The 24,969-nt window shown below is 31.2% G+C and overlaps 4 protein-coding genes across 4 annotated transcripts in view; 1 reads left to right on the forward strand and 3 right to left on the reverse strand.

Annotated features, from left to right (window-relative positions):
* Nucleotides 1-3,853: 3,853 nt before the first annotated feature.
* On the forward strand, nt 3,854-6,951 carry LOC149878076 (uncharacterized). Its single transcript, XM_090073418.1, has 5 exons — nt 3,854-3,957; nt 4,146-5,530; nt 5,632-5,681; nt 5,754-5,847; nt 5,968-6,951. The coding sequence occupies exons 1-5, from the start codon at nt 3,928-3,930 to the stop codon at nt 6,662-6,664; spliced, it is 2,256 nt and encodes a 751-aa protein (XP_089929544.1). The 5' UTR covers nt 3,854-3,927; the 3' UTR covers nt 6,665-6,951.
* Nucleotides 6,952-8,032: 1,081 nt separating this feature from the next.
* LOC149878077 (uncharacterized) lies at nt 8,033-14,620 on the reverse strand. Its single transcript, XM_090072845.1, has 6 exons — nt 14,004-14,620; nt 11,323-11,508; nt 10,550-10,949; nt 10,049-10,236; nt 9,267-9,940; nt 8,033-9,046 (listed from the first exon to the last, which is right to left on the reverse strand). The coding sequence occupies exons 1-6, from the start codon at nt 14,360-14,362 to the stop codon at nt 8,508-8,510; spliced, it is 2,346 nt and encodes a 781-aa protein (XP_089928971.1). The 5' UTR covers nt 14,363-14,620; the 3' UTR covers nt 8,033-8,507.
* Nucleotides 14,621-17,425: 2,805 nt separating this feature from the next.
* LOC149878078 (fibrocystin-L-like) overlaps nt 17,426-24,969 on the reverse strand; it is a 55,467-nt gene continuing 47,923 nt past the window's right edge. The window contains 5 exon segments of the mRNA XM_090072394.1: nt 17,426-17,839; nt 20,338-20,598; nt 20,763-20,961; nt 21,238-21,471; nt 21,587-21,736. Coding sequence (XP_089928520.1) covers nt 17,700-17,839; nt 20,338-20,598; nt 20,763-20,961; nt 21,238-21,471; nt 21,587-21,736 — 984 coding nt within the window. The 3' untranslated portion in view covers nt 17,426-17,699.
* Nucleotides 22,369-23,528, reverse strand: LOC149878079 (E3 SUMO-protein ligase ZBED1-like). Its single transcript, XM_090072398.1, has one exon. The coding sequence runs from the start codon at nt 23,337-23,339 to the stop codon at nt 22,503-22,505; it is 837 nt and encodes a 278-aa protein (XP_089928524.1). The 5' UTR covers nt 23,340-23,528; the 3' UTR covers nt 22,369-22,502.

Raw genomic sequence — 24,969 nt, forward strand, 5'->3', positions numbered from 1 at the left:
TGGAATATAAAACGATTTGAGTTGCGATCATCGTTAGGTAGCGTCGACAACCATCATAAAGTAACGTCAAAAATCAACGTAAAGTAGCGTCGGCAGTTTTATTAGAGATTTCAGTTACAGTCTAATGCATTTTTAAGCAGGTTTTGAAACAAAAGATATCTACTGCTGAGAAAAGCGGTTTTATGTTAAGAGTTAATTCAGAGACGAGCTAAGCCCTTAAAGTATAGTTCATGGGATAGAAAAAAGGAAAAACTTCTGTACAAGGTTTTGCAACAAACAATTAATGGCATCTATGTTAGCAAGTAAAGGACGAAATAAAATGACGAGTTAGTAAACTTGACAAATTCTATTAACTAACGCATCATTGTACAACTATGACAACACCATATGAGTGACGTTTTCGTATATGTTTTTTTTTTTGTTTTTTTTGTGGATTTTAAACTTTAAAATTGCAAACTTAAAAGATTATATTTACATTAATTGTTTATGTAGCTTAATCTAAAAGTAATTAGTTAGGGATTGTTTACACTTCATGTTTATATAGCTTAAATAGAATTGCGCTTTTGCATACATTCTTTTTCATCATAAATATACGCGTGCGTATATTAATGTTCTAGTGTATTCCCAAACGATCGTAAACAACTAACAAAAGAAACAAATTGCGTAATATCGTATCGGTAGCAATTAAAAATAAAGTTTAAAAAAATCTGTAATTTTATCAACTGTTGGTCGATGTTTTCGCAAAATATTCCGCCGTTATTTTTGTCAGATATTAGGAAAGATTTGTTCTAAAAGCTTTAAAAAAAAAAAAATAAACAGTTAATTAAAATAATGCAGTTAAATTAACCTGAGTGTCAGAAAAGAGTGTCTTTCTCTGGTGTTTGTTGTTTTTGCACTTTCTCCCTGATTACTATTTTCTGAAATTCGTAAAACTAAAGGTTACTATTTTTGGTTACAAGACATATGTTAAAACAAAAGTTGTTTTTAAAAAAGGTCTTTAAGTTTTTTTTCTAAGAATACTTAAGTTAAAAAGCTTAGCTAACCAAAATAACTCCAAGTATCCTGGTATACCGAAAAAAGCTTCAAGTATCCTAGTATACTGAAAATCCTTATTACGGCTTCAAGAAAGTGGTAGAAATTTTAAACATCAGCGTTTGGTTTTTAACGAATATCGAATAACAAATAGTAACTTTTAGATCAGTCTTTTACGATAAGTAGAATTTTCTGAAATTCATTAAAAATAGTACACTGTATGTGTCAAAAACAGTAAAGTTTATGGTGTCACATTTACACATTTAAATTCGCACATAATTTATTATTTAAACTTGTATAAGTTAAACGGTTTTAATCGAATAGGAATTCTGCGCATGCGTTTTAAATGGCTAAAACCAAAAAACGTGTAAGAAGTGCAACGAGTCACAATGATGCTTTTTTAAATCTCAAAACAAAATGCTTAAGATTTTTTAGTTGTGACGTCTTATGGTGTTGTTTTTGCACCCCATTTTCTTTTTTATGATTTCCCTGGCACGCTTCCATTGAGGTTTCAAAATAAAGATTATTTAGAGGGAAGCCATTAAAGATTGTTTCAGAGAGAGGTTCTTTAAAATCAAAGACAAACAACAAATTGTCCGTTTTTTTTAATCATTTATTGAGTCGGAAGAAAACGCTGAAGCCTGGGGAATAGAGAGTGACTCAGAAGTTTTTTCGTTTTCTTATATAATCATGGTATTGGATATCAAAGTTGCGTCACTCTGTAGCCGGTAGTTTTTACACTTTCATCAAACGAAATTGTTGAAATAACTTAAATTAACTAAAAAAGTTGAAAGAAAAAAGCAAAACAATCCAAAAGTTAAAAATTCAAGTTTGAAGAGTTTTAAGCTCTCCCTGAGAAAATATTTGTTTTGACCATAATGCTTTTCGGCATTCTTTCCGCATTAAAACTAAAGTGTTAATCTTTGATGCGTGCATTTTTACCCGTTTTTGAAGTTCTATAGCACAGCATTTGTTGCCACGTGTTAACAAACTTTTTTTTTTTTTACATTTAATGACTTTTTTTCAGATTCCATGGTAACTTACTTTAATAATCATCATAAACAAAAATCGTTAAAGTTTTTATCTTCAGCCAAATTAACAAAATTTTATTGAACCAAAAATAAGTTCTTTTAACAATTAATGCAGCGCTAAAATATCGGGTTTATAAGCATGCATTAAAACGGTGTAGTTTTTTTTTATATGCTGCAAAGCATAAATTTTTTTTAAAAAAAAAAAAAAAAAAAAAAAATAGATACTTATAATTCCCCGTTGAATATTTTGAAATTTCGCGATTCCTTTTCGGCAAATCAAAAGTGTCTCTAGAAGTGTCGTTAGAAGTGTCGTTAGAAGTGTCTCTAGAAGTGTCGTTAGAAGTGTCGTTAGAAGCGTCCGTTAATTGTTTTGGTTTTCTTTTTGAAATTTCACTACGAGTTTTGGAAAATCACTACGAGTTTCAAAGAAAAAAAATCGAATCATAAAAAGCCTACGTTTAACAAAACAATAAGTGTGAAGCCTTCTCAAAAAAAAAAGATGAGATAGTGCAGACATTGTCTTTAAAGTATTATTATGCAAAGGCGGTTATCCAATATACTAGATATCCACTAATAGCTGATAGTGCTTCTGTAACGGAAAAAAAGAGGCAATTCAGACTCTCTTGTTGAATATCAACTTTGTTTTCCTCATTTAGTCGTATTAGATGTCGTTAATAAAAAAAAAACAATATATCAATAATCAAAATGCCAATGACAAAGATCTTAACGATCTTAACGTTGAAGATGAAATAAAGATTATTGAGCGAGCTCCAAATCTTCTTTCTGAGCTTCATAAAGTTTTGCTTAAAGTTAGAAAAATAGTTGGAGCTTTTAAAAAATCACTTAAAAACTGATACTTCAAAACATTACTCAAACCTTTGTAAAGAATTTAATTTGTTTGAAACTCAAAAAATCATTTTTTATTTGGAAATTCTTTAAAATGCTCACTCTACAATTCGTCCATCTAGTGTAGAAACTGGAAAAGCATTTAGTTCAACTAGACCATTTTTTAAAAAATTAGATCTAGATGCAATTGTTTTCTTAAGAAGCCACCTTAGGTCACAACAATTCGAAAAAAAGTGCAGACACGTGATGTTTGCATAAGAAAAGTTAATATATCTTTTTAAAATTTACGTTATATATTTTAAATAGTTAACTATTGCTAATATACAAATAAAACAAACAAACAAAAAAATTGTATTTAATTGAATATTTTAGTAAATTAATTAAAGTATTTTAAATACTTTTAAAAAACTTGATACTTCTTTGTCTGTAAGATTGAATAAATAAAATAAAATTAGCAAATTGTAATTCACTTCACTGAAAATACCGCCGTATTTCATTAATATTATTTTATGAGCAATATATTTGGAATTTATTGTAATCTATTATTTTCATAACTATCATAAAAATTAGTCAGCAATTTTTTTAATCTTATATAATTCTTTTATTTAGCCTGATAAAATAACTATCAACGGTTAAATTGCTGATCGCTTGGCTAATTGGGTCTGGTAATTAGACTTTCTCTTGTGAAATATCCAATTACAATCAAAAAACGTTCGCAGCTTTTTACCAATTTTTTACACATAAAAGACGGTCTAGTCTAATTTTCATTTTACGCGTATAAATAAATTTTAAAGTTTCCTGACACGCTTTTCAAAAATACTGCATTTTTAATTCTTGCCATAGAAAAATGTGGTGGTTCTTACAAGTACATCTTAAATGTTCAAAAAAAAGTAATTAGGCGGGAAAAAGACGCAATACAACGTCTAGAAAAACATTGAGTCGGTAGTTAGCATTCCACCAATCGCGTTAAAGGAAGTAAAAAGTATTTAAATATGAGAACCTTTTCGGCAGTTTAAGAATGAATTTTGCGATCCAAACTGAAATGAAAGTAAGTTTTAATTATATTATATAAATATGATATAAAAGTTTTTTTTGGTTTCATGAAAAAATTTTAAATTGTTACACTTCCCTTTTTATTTGTTTGTTAATTAATTTATTTTTTTGTCCGTAAATACATTTTTACAAACAAAATTTGTCGCTAAATATGTTGATCCAATAGTTCCACCATTTTTTTAGGGTTTAATGTGGACCTACATAGGTGTCTTAATTGTAGCAACTACCAATGGTTTGCCACTGGATAACACGACGGCGAATAATATATTTCCTTTTAGTCCGGTTTCAAACTTTGTCGTACCCAGTTCTCCTTTGTCTTTACCAGCAACAACAAAATCAACACTACTACCACTAGTTTTGAATCCAGTTAATTCTATTAGGCAAATGACAACAGCTTTTGTTTCGCCGAACAACTTAATGACGGAATTAAAATCAAGCTACTCGCAAAAGGCTACAAACATAAAAATCTTCTCCTCTATGCGTAACAACACTTTACTGATTCAGCCAAGTAGATCAACTTCAAAAGTAATTGCTACCACAAGCTTACAAAAAAAAGCAATTTTTCAAGCAACAAGTTCTTTGATTTTGGATACTATTATTTCAAAAAGTAAACTTCCCTTAAGTCAACTTTCAAAGTTCATCACCATCGGTTATCCGTCGTCTTTCAGCACTACAAAAAAATCAACAGCAGCTCCGGATCGGAATAATTTTAAACAGGTGACAGCAGTTTTTTCCGCCAGTAACATCTCAAAGACCGAAATAATATCAGTTTATTTTCAAAAGATGACGACCATAGAAGTCAACTCAATCACCACCATGAACCGCAAAAGCACCTTACAGATCCAGCCTACTTTGTCTATTTTTAATACGCTTGCTACCACAAGTGTTTACAAAGGTGCCTTATTTAGAGCAAACAACAACTCTTTACCTTTAGCTGCTACATCTGCAAATTTTCCATCTGGTCAAATTTTAAATGTCATCCCCGCGAGTTATACTCCATCTTTCAGCGAAACGAAAATATCAGTTTTGAATTCAAATAATAGTTCTGAAAAGCTGGCCACAGAGAGTTCAATTTCTCTCAATAACATAAAGACGAAGATAAGTTCAAACTACTCTCCAAGCACCATCTTACCGTCCAAAACAGATATCTCTATTTCTAAAGTAGCTGTTAACTCAAGTATCTCACCTTTTATCAATAAAAGCAATTTTACGAACTCTTCTCTTCGCACAGAGCGACTTACGAAAAGCATCACTCAAATGACACTGTCGGTATCACCAATTACAAGCAATCTTCAAAGAGTATCAAATTCCATTTCTGCAAGCGCTCCTATCTTGAACTCTCAGATTAGTCTCAGCGTTGTAAACAACATGATACCATTCCTTCCGATGACGTTCCCTCAAATAATAGCCATTAACAATATAAATTCCGCGGAGACAATGGTAGCGGTCGAACTAAATATTTACAATGGATCATCTTTAACCGAACGTTTTGTGATATGTGAAGCAAATGAAAATTTCTGCCAAAACAAAGGAATTTGTTTTAAATCAGCGACTATGAGGTTTTGCAGGTAATCTTTTTAGATAAACTGTGAAGTGTTAACATTTTTTTTACAAATGAAAAATTAGTCAAATGTCGCTTTTTACTTCAGTATTTTCTGTTGCTTCTTAGGTGCATTGGAGACTATGTTGGACTTTTCTGCGAAACCAAAGGAATAACTGGTAAGGAATCAAACCGGCTGCCGTAAATTTTTTGTTTAAAACTGTGATTGTAGTATAACCTTTTTTTTAAAGGTATGGGAAGCATTGTGTTTTGGCTGGGAGCTATTTGCGGGGGGTTGTGCCTTCTTTTGATCATCAGCACGTGGTTTGTTCATAGAAAACTTAAGTAAATTGTTTTTTAAAATTCCTTCAATATTTTTATTCTTCACAAGATTTTGAAATCCACCGCCGTAAAGAAATATATTCTTAAGGTGATTTTTACATTTTGAGTATTTTTTTCTTTTAGCAAGGAAGAAAAGAAAAAGAAGAAGCTGGAAGAACAGCTTGGATCGGTAAAGAATCAGCACAAAAAATTGATACAGAAAATTGAATCTCAAAAAAAAGGGCAATCGTTCATCACAAATGATTTCAGCTATTATACTCTTTTTTTATCTGGACAATCTAAACAAAGTGTTCCAGACCTAAGCGTTCACAAGAGTATTATAAGCGATATTATTGATACAGATGAAGAACGAGAAATCTCAACGGTAGCAAGAGACGTTGCAGATTGCAAAGCACAAGGAAATGTAGCCATCGATAGCTGCGTTGAGCAAAAGTGTGAAATAAATCCGGTTGAAAACAATCGTGTTTTAAACGAAGTTGTTAAAAATAGAAAAACATCATCAGTAGCATCAATCCAACCTCCTCCCCCTCCCCCACCACCGTTTGGTATGCGAAGGGTTTCAGATTTAAAGATGCATACATTGAACACCGCATTTGATCCAAGATTTAATGCTAAAAGCAAAAGTCTAGAAAGTTTAAACCATCTTGGACTAAACCCATTGTCTAAAGAACTTTTAGGAAACAGAAGCAATGAAACCATTTACACAGGGACCATCGCAAACAACAGAAAGTTCTCAGATGCTACTCTTTACAGAAAAAAACCGAAAGGAATATGGGCTCAACAACAGGAAAGGGCTAAAGATGGCGTTTATTATTTTTAATTCAAGTTAAATTTGACTATGTTATTACTGTGAGTTTAACGTGGTTTTAATAAATGGTTTTTAGAATTATAGATGAATTTTAGTATTTTCGCGAAGATTACTATCAAGATTCACGGCGACATCATGAAGAAGAGTTACATAAAACTGTAGTGATAAAAACAATCGAACGTTTGAAAACGATTATTCTTAATCTTATTTTATTGTAGCAACAAAACAAAGCTTTTTTTCTACATCAATGAACATTGGAATGATAAGGAAATATGATTGATTTGAAAAATATAACCCAATTTAATGTCGTTTTTCTGATTTTTAGTAGACAATTTTTTTTTTTTTTTTTTTTTTTTTTTGTAGATCATTTCGTTAAGCTACGTTCACGAGTAGCTACTTTCGTTAAGCTACGTTCACGAGTAGCTACTTTCTTCCTTTTAGTTAAACAGCAAATTATTTAGAGTTTTAAACTTTTAGTTAAAAAAAAAAAAAAATTTCTCACATTGTTTAGCTGATTAAATTCAGACATTTATTGCGTAACAGCAGCATTAAATACTGACTCATTGAATTTGATTTTTTGCATTGTAAGATGAATGTATTATAAGGATTTTATCTTTTTAATACAAGGACCTTATAGGCAGTGATGAGTTAACGAAAATCTTCTTAAGAAATTCCATCCCATGCGTGACTTAACAATCCTAAAAGTTCGGCCTTAGAAGATAGGTTCCTGTTTTTTTCGGAGGTTTCGGTTTAATATGCCCAGCTTGTGAAGATAATTGATGGCTATTTTTTGACTAACCTTAGCCCGTGGTATAAAATCGATAAACAATATAATTTTAAATGAAAGAGCAAGCTTAAAAATAAATTTCTTCTCTAATTAAGAAGCTTATTCATTGAAACATTCGAGAATTTCTACCTATTTAGTAGGCGGATTTACAGCTAAATTCGTTTTAACTTTTAATCTTCAGTTGTTTTTTTTATATGAATATTCATTCGAATATTATTTATTATTCGAATATTATTTTTTTATGAATATTCATTCGTTTGAGAATAACGACCTTAATTGTTTTGTGTTGTATTATTTGATGGCACAATGCATTATGTACCTCGAACCACATGCTTACATTTAGGAGTCTATGTATAGGTAGAAATATATTTAAGTTTGAACTTATTAAGAACTTTAATGGAAAAAAAGGGACAGTCATATCATAGTCAAATCTTAAGTCAACCAAATGATTTTCCGACTAAGTATACAAAACAACTTTTATGACAGCTGATGTGTATGCATGCGTGTATATTTCATTTTTACCAGACAAAACTCATTCCTAAAGAGACGATTAGAAAGATAATGGGGCAAGAAAAGCAACCGATACGGACAAATAAACTGAAAATGTATATATCAACTATACTGGAGTTCTAAAAAATATTTACATTATCAACACACTTCAAATTATAAAAAATTAAATTTCTTTCTGTCGAGGTAACTTAATTTTGAGACATCTGATATAAATTGTCCACACAAAAAACTAATCCGGTGTGTAATAAATTTTACGTACGTTAAGTACTTTTAAGTGAAACAGTTGGTCCACACACACACACACACGCAACTTATCTTTTGTACGCAGAATCTAAAACTGTCAAATTTGATAGTGATCAACATTATCCAGCATGCTGATTTATTCTCCTTAAGAGAAAAAGAAAAACTTAAAGTTGTCAAATTTATTAAGATTCGATTTGTAGCTTGTAATATGTAACCTGGCAGCAATTTTAAGATAAAGCAAACGTCGCACTAATATATGTTTAGTCATTATGCACCGCTCTGAATCATTTACTTTTTCTACCAGCGAAATTATTGCTATGAACTTGCCGATGTGACGCAGACAGCTGAAACCATACCGGAGTTCATACTTAAGCTTTCGACTTGCACTGGGTCTTCGCAGCCTTGCTCCGTTTTAATTTGGCGTGAAATAACGTCTGAATGACTTTCTAGGTTTGGTTCAGAATTGTTTAATATACTCTGTTCGATATCTTGTTGAGATAATTGTAACGGTTGCAACAGACGAGCGACTTGTTGTTGTTGTAGTTGAAAAACGGCATTCGAACTTTGCAGTATAGAATGCTGTTGTAATTGATGCCGCAGTGTTAGCGAAGGTCGACTTTTACTTACCTCAGCATTAGAGGTAATAGGGTCACTCAGCTTTCGTTTTTTAACGTCTACAGTTTGATGAAGAGCTGGTCGAGGATAAGCACGTTTCGCTGCTTGCAGGGCTTCAGTAGGATTTTGAAGAATGCTAGAAGAGGGGGCTAAGACAACAAGAGTTTGGGGATTACTGGTATTTTGATATGGTGCAGAACCAATTTTACCAAGTAAACCATTAACCGAACTTTGCTGAGCTGTTAAAAAAAAAAAGAAGATGTAATTGAAATTAGCATTTTCTCCTTAGATTAGAAATAACATTAAATAAAATTATGTATTAAATATAATTTTTTAAAATCAAAATGATATTTTTGATTAAAGGCATTTAAAAACGTTTAGAGTAACAGTTTTTGAAAATATTGTATTTAGAAAGTAAAAGGTATCTGAGAAATATCAACCAAACTCAAAATTTTCTACCAGTGTTTCTGGTTGTCAGTATATCAGTTATAGAAAATGCTTTATCCCCTTTGTTTGAGTCTTTTTGATCCTCAACAGAGCTTGAAGATTGCAGAGCATCCAAGTGTGAACTGGTGACTGAAAAAGTGATAGGGACCATAGAACCTTGTTGACTCATCATATGATTTAATGCATTTACACTTAAAAGTTGAGCAGAAGATAGAAGTTGAGCAGAAGGAACCACTGATGTTACGATTGTTGTATGGCTATATGATGAGGTTGGGTGAGTTCCAATTTGACTAGGACTTAGTAACGGGGACTTTATTGGTTGATGAAACATCATTGTAGTTGGTGGGTTAAGTGGTGATCGAACCTCAGTTGGCTGCCTGTCATTTGTTTGTAAATATATTCCAGAGGAAGGGCGACTTGCAGTAGTTGCTTGAATTACCTGTCCAGATCCTACTGTACCTATAAACTTATTTGAAGTGAAGAATACAGAACGAGGACTAGGTTGAGCACTAACTGAAGAGATTCTAACAGGTTGCAAAGCAGGAGGCAATGTAGAATTAAGATCATTTTGTTCTTCAAGATTAGACATACTTAAATCTTGTTGATCATCTTCACTGTTATTTCTGGACTGTGGTTTAAACGTTGGAGGCAGCATAACACCTTGAGTAGGTGACACAGGAGCAGACCTATTGTTTAATCATAATTACATATATATTAGTAACAGAAAACACAACCACTGAAATTATGAAAAGTAAAAATGCTGCCAACTTATAATAATTATTTAGAACACTTACCTTGATGATATATAAGGTGGTCTAAAACAAGGCACACCTCTCTGTCGCCTTTTTCTAAATGCTTGTTCCATTAGCTTAGTCTCGCATGATAAATCAATACGCCAAAAAGATCCTTTCCCAGGTTCATCTTGAGATCGAGGAACTTTCAAAAAATATCGATTTAAAGACAGGTTGTGTCGGATTGAATTCTACAAAAATTAGTTTGAGAAAGATATATAAATTTATATAACACAGCACAAAAAATATATTAAAAAAGCTATTCTTGAATTACAAACACAATAAAAAGATTCCATATTTAAGAATATTAAAGTTATTTTTTTAAACTTTTAACTATCCATATTTAGTAACAAAATCTTTATGTATGAAACATCAAGTTTAAGGATTAATCATTGTAAAATAAATTGCATTTTAAAATTAATTAGGACTATGTTCTGATATGAGTGATAGATAATCCTCGGATGGTCATGTAAGGGAAAAAAATCATTATAGTAAAGGAAATACCTGCCAGCCTTTATCATTTATTCTATAGTAAGGGTAGTTTTTCATGATAAACTGATAAATTCCATTTAAAGTCAGTTGTTTATCAGCAGAAGAAGTTATAGCTTGAACTATCAGTTGAGCATAAGAGTAAGGAGGTTTTTCACCAGAGGTTCTTGGTTTACCATCTATGATCATAGGAGGCATTATGGTAGTAGGGGTACTGGCTTCATCACTTGAATCCTGACTGGATTTTTCACAAAACTCATCAATTCCATCACTTTCATCTTTTTCATCATCAGCTGCAGCAGAGGCTGCTGCAAGTAATTCAGAAGTATAGCTCTGATGCTGGCTAGAGCTTAGAGAGTCAGGTGGAGTTGGAAGATTTTGTTGTGCAGGACTCACAGGACAAGAATTAGGTACGCTAAACAAATATTTGTACAGAAGAATAAGCTACTGCTTAGATCTTTTATAACCAAGGAGAAAAATGCACAATTTTTAATAACATAATTTCTGTTATAGGCTCAGTAAGCCTCTAAAAATAGAATTAAAAAATTATCTACATTCAACCACCATTCATCTGTAATTAAATATTTTTTTTAAATATAAAAAAACAAAAGAAAACAAAAGAAAACAAAAAAAAAAAGTGAGAATCTAAGAATAATAACCAAAAAACCATAACACTACAATAATAGGTTTACTTTATCAACAACTTAACACTGAGAAAAAAATTATCTACAGTTTAAAATGTAAAAATTTCTTTTTAAATTGTTAACAACAGATTCTGATGAACATACCTGATAGTGCCAGAAGGTGATGGAGCAGGCAAAGAGTAAACTGAATCTACATCTGGGATACTTATTCGAAGTGGAATAATAGACTTTTGTCTTGGAGGGCTTGCTACATGGTTGTCTGTAGCTGACTTGTCAAGGAGAGATGTAAACCAGACTTTAATATTTGTAGAAGGAAATCTTAAAACGCATCTAAAAAGATTTTAAAATCAAAAAATTTATATTCAAAATTATCAATGTTCTATTTTTTAAAAACTTTAAAACCTTTTTCTGTACAAGAAATTTTTGGAAAAAAAAAAAAAAAAAAAGAAAAAAAATATGACACTTTTTGTTTTTCTGAAACATGACAGTAACTCTTTTGATAATATAAACAACCTTCAGTAAAAAATGCTTAACTTCATTATTTACTCATCTATGGCTTGTTACTTTAACTTTAATTGCTCGTAGAATTAGTTTAGTTTTCTCCCATACTTTTTATAGCCTGGAAACTCAGCTTCATTCAAGAAACTGAAAAATTTATCATATAATTCAAGACTAAAACCAGACTTTCAACAGTTAGATCACAACTGTTAAAAAACTACACCAGTATAAGCAAGAAAGAAATTAGTAAATAAGGCATCAATGAACTACTAGAAAAAAGAGTGATATGCTATCTTTTGTAACATTAAAACAAGAACGCAAATAAATCATCTTACTTTCTTTACAGCGTAGACAATTAACTGGCCCCAGAAATTGTAGCCGATTTTAATAATAGACACAACAAAAAACTTTCAGCATATGCAGCTAAATGAAGTTACCCTCAGTCTTTATGATAGGGCTGCAGTCTGTAAGCCACTCTTATGGCAAAAAACAAGAAACTCCAGTGGCCACAGAAAAAAGTAATGGACTGTCAACAAATGTAAAAAGGCTTTGTTAACATCAATTAAAATATCAGGCTTTTAGCAGTAAAGGCAGATTTACATGCAAAATTCAGCTAATGAAAAGATTATGTTCCACTGTGTAACTCCAAACACAGAGGAAGTTCAGTATTGATTTGGGAAACAACTGTTGTTATTGGGGTCAGTCTATATATATACAAGGCCAAGTGTTTCCTCAAATAAAAACATCCCAAAAGCAGTTTATGCAGGAAATAAGCTTATTGACCAAAGGTTTACTACGCAACAAGATATTGTCCTTAAACATAGTTGCTGTGTTGCATCAAAGTTAAAATAAAGAAAACGCCATTCTTAGTAATAATATTTCTTACTGTTTTACCCTAACTAAAAAGAATATCAAAAGAACTTTAAAAGTCATTTTATTAAACAATGAGATGACTTACATAAAGTGAACGTGGACTAATCAATTTAAACCTATACATATAGAGATTTATAAAATCTAAAAAGGGGAAAATCCTGGAGCTTTTTTTGTCTAACTTATACTCCTAGGTGGTATTGTTATTGTTAAGCCACTGTTTATCTGTTCAATGTCCAAACTATTGAAGATTTACATAACTTTTAGATTTTAAATCATAAAAAATGCTTGTAAATGTGGGAAACAAGAATTTATATCATATTTGTTAGTGTTTTTTAAATGAATATTATTTACTGACTGTTTCAGGCTTAAAAAGTCTGAATGTGACTTGTAGTTGTTAAGAAATTAAATTTTTCACATATTTGGTTAAAAAAAAAAAAACAACAAGAGAGTAATCTTCCGATTTAAACTTCCAGATCCAAACTACAGTGAGCAGAGTTGGATTGGCAAATTAGAAAAAAGAAACTAACTTCTGAGGAACATTTTTGTACTCTTTTGAAAAAAAAAAAAGAAAAAGAATAAGTTAGATCCAGCTCAACTATGAAATCTTCTCACTAGAATGATGAGAATTATAAAAATAATTATAATAATCATGTTTTTTTCTTGTCTTTTCTTTATCTTATTTAGGTCTTGCATTTTATTAATGAATTACTATTTGCAATGACCTGTGTTTTTTTGTAACATCCTTAACACAAAATATATTGATATTGATTGATTGATATTGATAAGAGCCATATTGAAACTTAGAAGTTTTTTGACTATTAGCTGTTTTAGTTTTCTAAAAATAATTTATTTCTTTATTTAATAAGTATTTGTCTATTTATTCAAAAAATACTTAGTGTCAAAGAACTTTAGCTCAGCAGTGTACTTGGCACAATGGCTGGTAAAAGTCCTCTATTAATAGTTAATGAGTAAAGTACAATTTAAAATCAATCAGGATTCTTTAAACGTATAACTATTTTAATATATCACAAGATTAATGATGATAAAAATGCTATGAAATCAAACAAAATTTATCATTATGTCAATAATTACTCTTTTTTTTTTATATATGAAATGGTTTTGATATCAACTTGAGTTTAATGAAAAAGAAAAAAAATGTTATGGATTTTTAAGGAAAGGTTTTTTTACAAGAATAACTAACAGATTAAGTTTCTAGAATTATCTAATATAAAACTTTTATATAAATCTTCTTAAAATACCTAAATTTTGACCAAAGAATAGATGACACAAATACATGAAATGATGCACCTTTAGCATGTGAGATTTTATCACAATTTTTTACCTAAGTTTAAACAACTGTACAGTAACCACATAACTGTCCCCTATTCAACAGAAATGTCTTATTACAAGGTTATATAGCAAGATTCAAGACAATTAAAATAAAAAAGATCTACTTGTTTTTTAGAGGAACTCTTTCAGATCCTTTTCGATGAAACTGTCCATCAACAAAAACACCATTTTTTCCACGAGTTGAAAGATAAAAGTAAGGCGAATCATACTTTATTTCTAAATGCTTTCTAGAAATAAAACTGGAATGGCCCATGTTTATGTCCACATCTCCAAGCTTGCTGTTTCTTCCTATTAAAATTCTGTTCTGACGAACCATGTATTCAAACTCTCTACCGGCCAACTTCGCAATAGGTGCATTATTTGACCATCCTGACTTCTTTGATTTCTCATTTTGGGAATCTCCTTGTCGCAATGATAATAATGCTAGAGCTGGGTCTTCGTGATCATCAGGTATACAAGCCATGATTTAAGTACCTTTCCCTCCAAAAGTTACTCTATGAAGAGAACGTGTTTTGGAAGATTCGATTTACATGTTGTTTTTATGATAACAGAGATAAATTATTTTTATGAAAGTTCTCCGTTTGTGTTTGAATCATGAGTTTATACTCTCCGTTAAATTTTATGATTCTCCGCAAGTATTAGCGCTGTTGCGATATATCAGAAAAACAACAACAACACTACTGTTTATCAACAAAACGCGCAATGGCTTTTGGGTGAAAGCATGCACATTTATAAACAGCAGAAACCACTTTGATTTTAGAAACAAGAAACGTTAATGGCTTGAAGTCGCTAAACTTGTTTGAAAGTAAAAATTAACCAAGACAACCAAGTCAAAGGTTTAACACCTAAAAAAAAAACGTAACTCAAAGTTTTAAAAATAAATTAAAAATTATCAAATTTTTGAGGCTAAAAGTTTAGTCGTGGATATTTTATTAGAGTTTGGACATTTTTTTTTTTTTTTTACAAACAAATGGTCAACCATCATCTACTGACATTTAAAGTGATTTTTTCCGTTAAAATTCCTTTGCCAAACATTTAAATTGAAGTTTGAATGAATTAAGGTTTCACAATATTTTGTTACTTCGTTTTCTTTCGACGAACTTTTGTTTCGATAAAGCGCGGGGCAACTTAATTTGATAGGCTTCTAGAGCCCAGAGACTGGCTGCAATGGGGTTGAAGGGTGTGGCAGCTTTTCGATCGCCTTATCTCCTGCAGAATTTTCAATAGTTTTTAAAGTTATCTATTTAAAAAAACCCATAATATTCTAAAGTATTAATTTACAGTAATTTAGTTATAAATCAGGAAAAAAAAATCGCCCCCTACTTTTTATACATGTTATATGAACTTTATAATAGTCAGTATGTAGCGGAACAATAACGATTTCTTTTTTTAAAAAAAAATATTAAAGTTGGCCATATTTTTTCCCCCTATATAGGTTTTTTATATTTATATAAAAAAAAAAAAAAAAAAAAAAAAAAAAAAAAAATAAGAAAGGTAACAAAGCATCCCGACAGACTTGCAAAGCATTACGACATTTTAATTAAAAAGTATAAAATCATAAAAAACTTCAAAAACAAAATGCCGACGTCAAAAAAGAATGCAAGAACCTCAAGAACTCATATAAGCTTAAATTAAATTGGCAAAATTATTTGAATTGACTTAAGTAAATTTGATCAAAGTATAATAAATGTCTTAAAAGGATGTGGTAGTTAGAGGGGGAAATCAATAATTGAAAGAAACTCGGAAAATTCTGTTTGTGTATCTGAGGGTCGGATAAAGTAAAAAACACGTTCAATTTCAAAAGAAATCAACCCTGTTTTCTACTTTTTCTTGAGAAGTAAAGCGAAAGAGGGAAAGGGTCTTCTTTTTGAAAATGAAGGCCTCCCCTAATATATGTATGTATGTATGTATGTATGTATGTATGTATGTATGTATGTATGTATGTATGTATGTATGTATGTATGTATGTATGTATGTATGTATGTATGTATGTATGTATGTATGTATGTATGTATGTATGTATGTATGTATGTATGTATGTATGTATGTATGTATGTATGTATGTATGTATGTATGTATGTATGTATGTATGTATGTATGTATATATATATATATATATATATATATATATATATATATACATATATATGTATCCACTACTGTCTGATTTAAATTTCAAATATTTAAAATCCGAGCGGCGAAACAGTTTCTACTACATTTAATGAAAATTTGATAGATGGGACCTCTTCAAATTATTTCGCCAATAAGATATTCGTCGGAAATACAAAGGGATAAAATCCAACAATACCAAAAGTCAAGAATAATTGTAAATAAACCGCTTAAAATATCAATTTTATGTTTTGTTCAAGTGCTCGGTTGTAATTGCTATGAGAAATAAATAAATGCCTTATTCTTACGATTTTACTTCTTCCGTAAATTTAACTCAAAACTCACTCGTATTTTTCCAACTTATCGAAAAACTTTACAAAAACAGCCCATTTATGCCGTTAGTTTAACACCTAGCTAAGTTTAATTTGATGGAAAACTCTTAACTTTTGTAAACCTTTCCTAAGCAGTAGTCTTGTTAAACCATTGATCGGCGAAAATCTTATATCCATAGGGGTGGATAGAGGGGTGGATTGAGATCATTGATTTGTGAGACGTTTTGACATGTTTAGTCATTTATATTTTGAGTAACAGAAATTTTGTCGTCGCGAAATGCGTGGCTGTAAAATGGCTTCACTTTCTGTGTCACATCCGATTGACTCATTCCTTTTAGGATAAGAAAAAAATCTTTACCCTTACTTGCAACCCAAATTAGCAATTATATTGCTAGGAAAATTCTTATCAATATAAAAACCTTAGCAATATAATTGCAAAGCAACTAGATTGCTAGGAAAACAGTATCATTTACTACCTAGTTTTTTTCTAATTGAATAAAATTTTACATTTGCAAGTCTATCCATTAAAAAAAACAGCAATCAACAAGTCTTGTAAAAAAAAAAAGGCTTAAAAAAGATTTTTTTCATCCCTCTAAATTGTGGGCCCTCATCCAGCGTCAGATTGAAAGCAATATTCACATTAGCCCCATTCCCTACCCTTATCCCCTTTTCTCTCGGTCTGACTAAGCATTGGGATTATAGTTAGATAAGTTTGTCAAGTGAAACTAGAGCTTTGGTTGCAAGTAAGGGTAAAGATTTTATTACTATCCTAAAAAGAATGATTTACAACCGTCAGCTGGATGTGACACAATAGCGAAGCCATTTTCTTGCTACCTCGTAATCGCCAAAAGTAAAAGAAAGTTAAACTCATGAAAAGGTTCTGTAAGAAGGGTGTCAACTGAAAAGCTATTCCCCCTCCGTCACATGATCCCACCTAATTAATTATCCTTCCTTGGAATCCGGTAGATTCTCCTCAAATAGGATACCCTTTAGATTTATAAAAAAAACCAAAAACAAAAAAAAAAAGAAAATAAAAAAAAAGAAAATTGTATTGGGGTTACTTTGCTAAATAAGCAACTCGATACACGTTTAAACTTTTCTTCAGAGTAATACATATTATATACATTATTTTAATTCTTAAATACTATAAATATTTAAATTTTAAACACTATTGAAACATGACGTGTAAAGTTCACATAACCCAAAAAAAATCTTAAGTGCTCCTTTAAGATAGGACAACATCAAAAAATTATTAAACACTGCAACAGCATAACATTTTGCATACTTTGAGATAATTGCTCTTGCAGCATCAAAAAACAAATGAAAAAAAAGGCATAGTGCGACTGAAACCTCAGGTAATTAAATTTTCTTCGAACAAAACTTTTTGTGCAACCAATAATCTCTTTGTCTGCATTTTTCGCTGCAGTAACTTTGCTTGGCACAACTGGTACACTTTAAAATGCTCGGCTCACCACAAATGCAGTAAACCTCAATAATTTCTAAGACACAAGAACATTATTGTTAAGTCGCAACTTCATTACCAAAAACTATTTTAAAACTTAAATAAAAAACATTAAACCAGCAATAAAATACGTTTTAACTATAGTATTTCAAACTAGAATGCTATAGCAAAACCACGTTTTATTATTAGTGTAAACAGGGTTTTAAAAGTCCAATATAATAAACAACCTCATACCGTAGTGTGAACTAACAAAGTCCTATGCTGTAGGAAAGTCCTAATGTAACAAATGATTTATTTTGTATACTGTGAAATAAATATTTAGAGAAAATAGATATGTTTGCAGAAACCTTTCCATAAAAGAATTGACTGGAATGGTGGAGAATTCGACTAATCAGAGTATTTTTTCGACTTAGATGTAAATTGTCAATATAAGCTGGTGCCATATTGAGAACTGCGTCAAAAATTGTAGGGTGAACAGGCTTTTTATTTTGAAAATCTTATTTAAAAAAAAACTTTTTTGATTAATAATGGCACATGAACTTGGTAAGTTTGGAATTTGAATATTAAAACGATCGATCTACACGTAAAGACGAATATTTTTACAAAAAATTTGATGCGACTTTCTTTTTTCATCTTTTTTACCGCATACAAAAGAAAGTCCTAGCCTTACAAAAATAATTTAACTTTTTGTTTTAGCTGCAAAAAGATCTTACAAGTCTAAGGTGGTGCAAATAAATCACTGCAAGTGATTTATTTGCACCACCTTTGGTTTTGTATCCATTTGAACGGCGAATTCCACCAAAAATTGCAGCTGACATTCCTAAAAACTTAGCTATGAGTAAATCAGACAAAGGTTAGCAGATGACCCACACATTTTACCATTACATATCTGGACCTTTCATTGAATTTTTAATTACTTTTTTTTTAGATAGCCACAAACCACATTTGATCATAGATTTGTGAAAATTTTATCGAGAAAATAGTATCTTCATTTGTTCGCCGCCTAATTGCACCCATTTTGCACAACCATTGGACCGAGTTTACTTTCATGTTGCAAAAGACATTTGGACCGACGACATTTGGACCGACGACATTCGGACCGAGTAAGTCACAGAATGGAGAATGCAAAACTTTAGAATTGTTCTACCAAAAAGGACATTTTACACCCCCCTGCTCCGTAAGTACTGTAATTTCTAAAACACAGGAAAATCCAAATTTAATACCATATGGATTTAAATGCTGCGGTTTGTGCTCTTTTTTTTTACGAGAAAAAATGGATCTAACAACACTCCCGTTAAGAGTACAAAAAATGAGATTCAAACGAATCCCAAGTAATCAGCCGAAATTCTGGTTATAGCAGAAGTATTAATTGATAAGGCCAAAAATCTTTTAGAAACTAATACAACACATAAGCAATTAAAATCTTTCAAGGACCTTTGCGAACGATTGACAGTGTTTTCGAGTCAGTATTTGTTGATCTAGAAGAATTTCAGAGCAAAAAAAGCACCAAAACAACCAACAAAAAAGTTTAGTCATCGTATCTGACGAATGTTGGTTTAGAGGAGAAAAAGAGAACTAAAGAATTAGAAAGACAGAGAAAAGAAAGCGGATTCAGCTGGAAAATTTGACAGAAAAACAAGAAAAAGCAGCTAAAAAGTCTAAAACTAAGTAAAATTATACCTAGAAAAATGGAAAGGAATTTTTAATTTTACATTATGTATAGAATTAATACATTTCTGTCAAAAAAAAAAAAAATGTCTTTAAGTAATTTAGTCACTTTAACATTCAATAAATATACAATACTAAACATTAGGTTTTTTTTTTTACTTAAAAGGGTTTTTTTATATTCTACACGAAATTATAGCACTTTGTTTTTGTCATCGAGTCGAACTTTATTACAACTTAAATTAAGACTTTTTAGCTTTCACGCTTAAAATAGGGTAAAACAGAAAATTTAGTGATTATTCTAAAATATTGTCAAAAAACAATAATTAGAATTCATTATTTATTAGTGTAAACTCGCTCTTATAAATTGAAATATCAATAACTAGGACTTTCTTACGTCACACCACCTTTCTTACGTCACACCAACGATAAAACACGTTTTAATTAAAGTAGCTCAAACTGATACCCAATTCCCACTAACAAAACCGAGTTTTAATAACACTAGCTTTTAAAACTGTGTTTTATTTAGCTACCGTTTTTTTAAACTCATTTATTTGAAACAAGGTTTTAAAAAGCAGTGTGAAAGAAAAAATGCGTCACAAGTTTAAAGAACCACGATTAAAACAAGTTTAATTTTTGTGTGAATGGGGTATAAAAAACTATAGTTAAACCGCGTTTTATTGTTTGTATAAACGGGTTTTTAAAGTTGTCAAATGTGTATGTTGAATGCTAACTCATCCCGACAAAAAAAGTTTGTAAAAACCTGCCACACGTCTATCTTTAGGTTTACCCAACGCAAAACCGTTTGATTGCAATTGAAGTTTAGCAAAATCTATTGCAAGCAACATAGTTTATTTAAAGAAAACTTACCGTCTGCAGCTAACATATTTACTTTGATTTGCTTTTTGAACACGTCACGAACGAGAACGGTGTTTTCGGTTGCCGGGTGAATAGTCTTTTTTTGGGAAGAAACAAATACAAAATTTGTTTCATTTCCGATTGCCTTTTTAACTAAAGGACGAAGAACAGACAACGGTTTGTCCATATCAGCACGAGCCATGCCAGCGTACTGGAAAGAAGAAACAGCGCCAGGTGTCATTTGCAAAATCTCTAACAATCGAACCCCTTCCTCTAAACAGCAAAAAACATGACAAATCTAAACGTTGTCGCCGTCAATTTTAGAACTTAGCTTAAATACAAAAGATTTCTCACCTTAAAACATTAAAAACTTCATTGATATTTTAATCTTTTAATTCATGCAGAAAAAATTGATTGTTTTTAGTTTTGCTATTTACCTTTGTTAATAGTTAATTCTCCTGGCAAAGTGGTTGAAGTGTTATTGAGCAAAATCTCTTTATCATGAATCATTCTCGCTTCCATAACATGAAGTGGTTGGTCAATTGGAAGTGGATCCGTTTTATCAGCGTTTAATGACACTGTAGATAATACCAACGGTGGAAGAAGACCGAATTTTGTGACTGGCTGTTCAAAATGCTGCGTAAAATTTTAACAATATATTAAGATACCTTGTTTATATGTATTTTGCATTACAAGTTTGTAAAAAGCAAACTTCTAATACAAAAAAAGGAAAAAGTACAGAACTTAAATTCATAAAAACAAGGTAATAAAATCCTTGTTACAATAAAAAGTAAAATGAAAAGAACAAACAATATATATTATCTGATAAAATTTCATAAATAACATAAAATAACTTTACAAGATTCTGAAACTAAAGTTATATACTTATTAATTTTTACATCAAACAAGTACCGTTGCCTTTTGTTCATCATCCTTCCTTATGTCACTTCGCAAACATTCTTCACTGGTGAAAATATCCCTCACATTTTTCATTGATCGACTAGCAATCTCATGATTCTCAGAATTATCTGAGTTCTTCTCTAAGGACTCAGAGCGAGCCATAACTTTTTTCGAAGGCATAGTTTGATCATAGCCGTAATTATTAAAACCAACATTATCGTCGACCGTCACAAGCTTATTTTCATCCTTAAAAAACAGAAAAGTAATCAAATTAATGATTAATGATTAAATTAAGCAACTCTATAATCGATGGCTCAAAATCTTCATTCATTCTTACCATCAATAACTTAAATAAACTTGCCTCATTAGTATCAGCTAAAGATGGATTAAGCCTATTTGTGGAAGAACCTTCATTTTGAACATTTTCATCTGCTGCTTTTTTTAAACAATTTGATTCAGACTGAGAAACAAAAAAATCTTGATGAAGCCAATCAAAATCCTTGATCGAATGCTAAAACGCAGATTTTCAAGGGTTATCAAAACATTCACAAAATCGTTCCATAAAAGCCATAGTATAATATTACGAATAATAACAATAATATTAAATAATTATAAAACAAATGATAATAAAAAAAGTGACGATAATAATAATAAAAATAACAATAAAAACGATGATGTTGATAATAATAATAATAATAATAAAAATAATAATAACAATAATAATAATATAAATAATAATAATAATAATAATAGTAATAATAATAATAATAATAATAATAATAATAATAATAATAATAATAATAATAATAATAATAATAATAATAATAGTAATAATAATAATAATAATAATAATAATAATAATAATAATAATAATAATAATAATAATAATAATAATAATAATAATAATACTAATAATAATAATAATAATAATAGTAATAATAATAATAATAGTAATGATAATAATAATAATAATAATGATAATAATAACAATAATAATAATAACAATAATAATAACAATAATAATAATATAAATAATAATAATAGGGCTGGTACTGATTAATTTTTTTTTGTTCGATTAATCGTCTAAAATTTTAATCGATTAATCGATTAATTTCGATTAATTCTAAAGTCGACAGAATAACCTGCTTTTCACCACTGGTGAGGTGAAGTTGTTATCGGTAAACGTTAACTAACTACAGTATTCACAAACGTTAACAAACAAGACACTTAATGCCTGCTATACTGTATTCAGTTTAATTGACAAGTACAAGTAGGCATCACTTTAGCCAGTCACGTAAACAAACGAGGACGTTAACGTTTTCTGGAAGTAGACAAGATCGCAGTTTGTTGACAATGTACCCTGACGAACTAAACAGTCTTTCACAAGGAACAGAAGTTGCAGGTACACACAGAATTGTCTGCACAAAACTGCTCAGGTTAGGGTAACGATGCCTGTTCAGTTGCCACCACATGAGGGGATTCTCAGTTTCTGGAATTACACCTTCTTCTTGATATCGTGTAAGCTCAGCCAGTGAGCCATGTACTGTTTGTGATTCATCTGATGAGGATTGCGATTCCGAGTCGCTGACCAACAGAGTAAGTTTCAGTTTCTTACGCACAGGTTCTGATGCCTTGCCAGTGCTGGTAGTAGTTTCACGTTCAGCTCTCTGTCTTTGGTTACAGTACACCCGAAATGCATTAGAAAGTATTGTCCAAACTGCTTCACGTTTCTCTGTTGAGAGACAGCCGAGTTTCTTGTAACGTGGGTCTAATGCCACAGCCATTTGCAACGTTGGCAATGCATCAATGTTTTCAATGCGACCTGAGAAGTCATTTAGTGTTGCAGATTTGAAACGTGCTATATACCCTGGATCGTCATCATTAACCCGCAGAAGTCTGCGCAAAAATGCTTCAAACGGAAGTACAGCCGAACATGTAGCATACTGTTCACTACCAATATACTCAGTAGCATCTGGAAGTGGACCCAATACCGAGACAAATTTTGACATTTTCTCCCAGTCCAACTCCCTTAGTTTATCTCCAGTGTAATTCTCGGGATGGTCAATATGATACTGCTTAATGGCATCTTTCACTTCCAGCAATCTGGCTAACATTAGGTAGGTACTGTTCCACCGCGTAGCTACATCCTGCTGCAATTTGTGAAACTTCACATCGTCAGACCTGTTAGAGGTACTGGCTTGGCTGGCCTTTAGCTCTGATGTATTCCTTGAACTGCGCTTAAAATGTCCAACTAGCTGTCGACATTTAGCCAGAATAGGAGATGAATCAGCTGCTTTCAAACCTGCTAGTATGCTCAGTTGAGGACAGTGAGCAATACACGGTATATGGCTGTAATCCGTCCGTCCTATAGCAGCAACCATATTTCGTGCACTGTCCGTTACGATACAGTTAATTTTTTCAGCAATGTTCCACGTTGCGGCAAACTCTTCATAGAAACTGGCAACATTATCAGCAGTGTGCCTTTCTTCAACATTTATGCAAGCTAAAGCGACAGACGTCAGTTTCCACTCAGAATCAATCCAATGACCTGTTATCCCACAGTACGATTCATTGTTGGTGGAGGTCCAAAAGTCAGTAGTTAGAGCAATACTATGAATGCATTCTAGAGCTTTCTTGTGCTCATTCAACTTCTCATTGTACATCTCTCCAATGACAGTGTCGATTGTACGGCGACTGGGCAAAGTATAAGTCTGGTTTTGAAGGGCAATACGAAGCACCGCCTCTAGTCCAGCATCTTCTACAATTGCTGTTGGACGTCCAGAACTGGCAATCCAATGAGGTATTGCCACCTTCAGGTCGGCTGAGACCTTTTCACTGACAGGCTTGTTTGACTGACACGTAAATAAATTGGTGATTGATTTTATCTGAGGGGTCATCTTACGTTCACTGTCGACAACCTGTTGATATTTCAGAGGATGCTTGTGCTGAAGGTGATAAGTCAGCGATGTGTTTGAGCCACGGAAAGCAAACTGTTTATTGCAGTTAACGCAGTATATTTTGTCACCTTTGTCTACTTTACCATCAGCATTCAACTTGAAAACAAAATGCTTGCTTAACTTTCCAGTTAAATGTTTGACAGAAACGTTGCTTTCATTAGTTGCCGCAGCCATATTTGCAAAACAAACTTTGTTTACTTTAGAAACGGATATAGAAATGTAAGATAATGTTCCCAGGTCAGTAAGTATTTTAAAATATGACAAAATTTTTAGTCAAGATTTTCAAGATACGCGCTTTCAAAATTAATTTTATATTTATCGAATTCTATTGAAAAATTCTAAATTTAATACTCTTTTTCGTCTTGGCTAATGACTTTGAAACAATTGATTTTGAAAAGTTGCGTTTAGACGTTTTTAAAACTTTTAAAACTGAAAATAACTTCTTTGCGAATGATTTATATGAAAACGATATATTTTTTTTTTAATTTTTATGCTTAACATTTATCAAATTAACAGATATCAAAATATATTGTTCATGCTAAAATTTAAATTAGGCCAAGTACCATACCACTTCACAAATAATTTCTTTATAAATAACGTTAATAAATATAATATAAGAGAAACAGGTAATCTTGAGTTTATTCTAATTGAAGAATATTAAAGTTAACTTTAACATTCGAGTAGTTTTAATACAACTAGTTGTACTTAATATATAATATATTACCTATATTGAACATAATATATATTATTCACTTGTAAGGGCTTCGTGATAAGATCAGTACGATCT

This window comes from Hydra viridissima, unplaced genomic scaffold, assembly GCF_058129835.1.
Source record: "Hydra viridissima isolate aposymbiotic clone 2 unplaced genomic scaffold, HvirCarnegie_v1 scaffold_15, whole genome shotgun sequence".
In the NCBI taxonomy this organism is placed as follows: Eukaryota; Metazoa; Cnidaria; class Hydrozoa; order Anthoathecata; family Hydridae; genus Hydra; species Hydra viridissima.

Coding starts and splice junctions, on each gene's coding strand:
- LOC149878076 (XM_090073418.1), top strand. CDS start 3,928: ATGAATTTTGCGATCCAAACTGAAATGAAA. Junction 5,531..5,631: donor GCGACTATGAGGTTTTGCAG/GTAATCTTTTTA, acceptor GTTGCTTCTTAG/GTGCATTGGAGACTATGTTG. Junction 5,682..5,753: donor CGAAACCAAAGGAATAACTG/GTAAGGAATCAA, acceptor TTTTTTTTAAAG/GTATGGGAAGCATTGTGTTT.
- LOC149878077 (XM_090072845.1), bottom strand. CDS start 14,362: ATGGCTTGTATACCTGATGATCACGAAGACCCAGCTCTAGCATTATTA. Junction 10,950..11,322: donor TCACCTTCTGGCACTATCAG/GTATGTTCATCA, acceptor ATATTTGTTTAG/CGTACCTAATTCTTGTCCTG. Junction 10,237..10,549: donor TAAATGATAAAGGCTGGCAG/GTATTTCCTTTA, acceptor TAATTTTTGTAG/AATTCAATCCGACACAACCT.
- LOC149878079 (XM_090072398.1), bottom strand. CDS start 23,339: ATGTTAGCCAGATTGCTGGAAGTGAAAGATGCCATTAAGCAGTATCAT.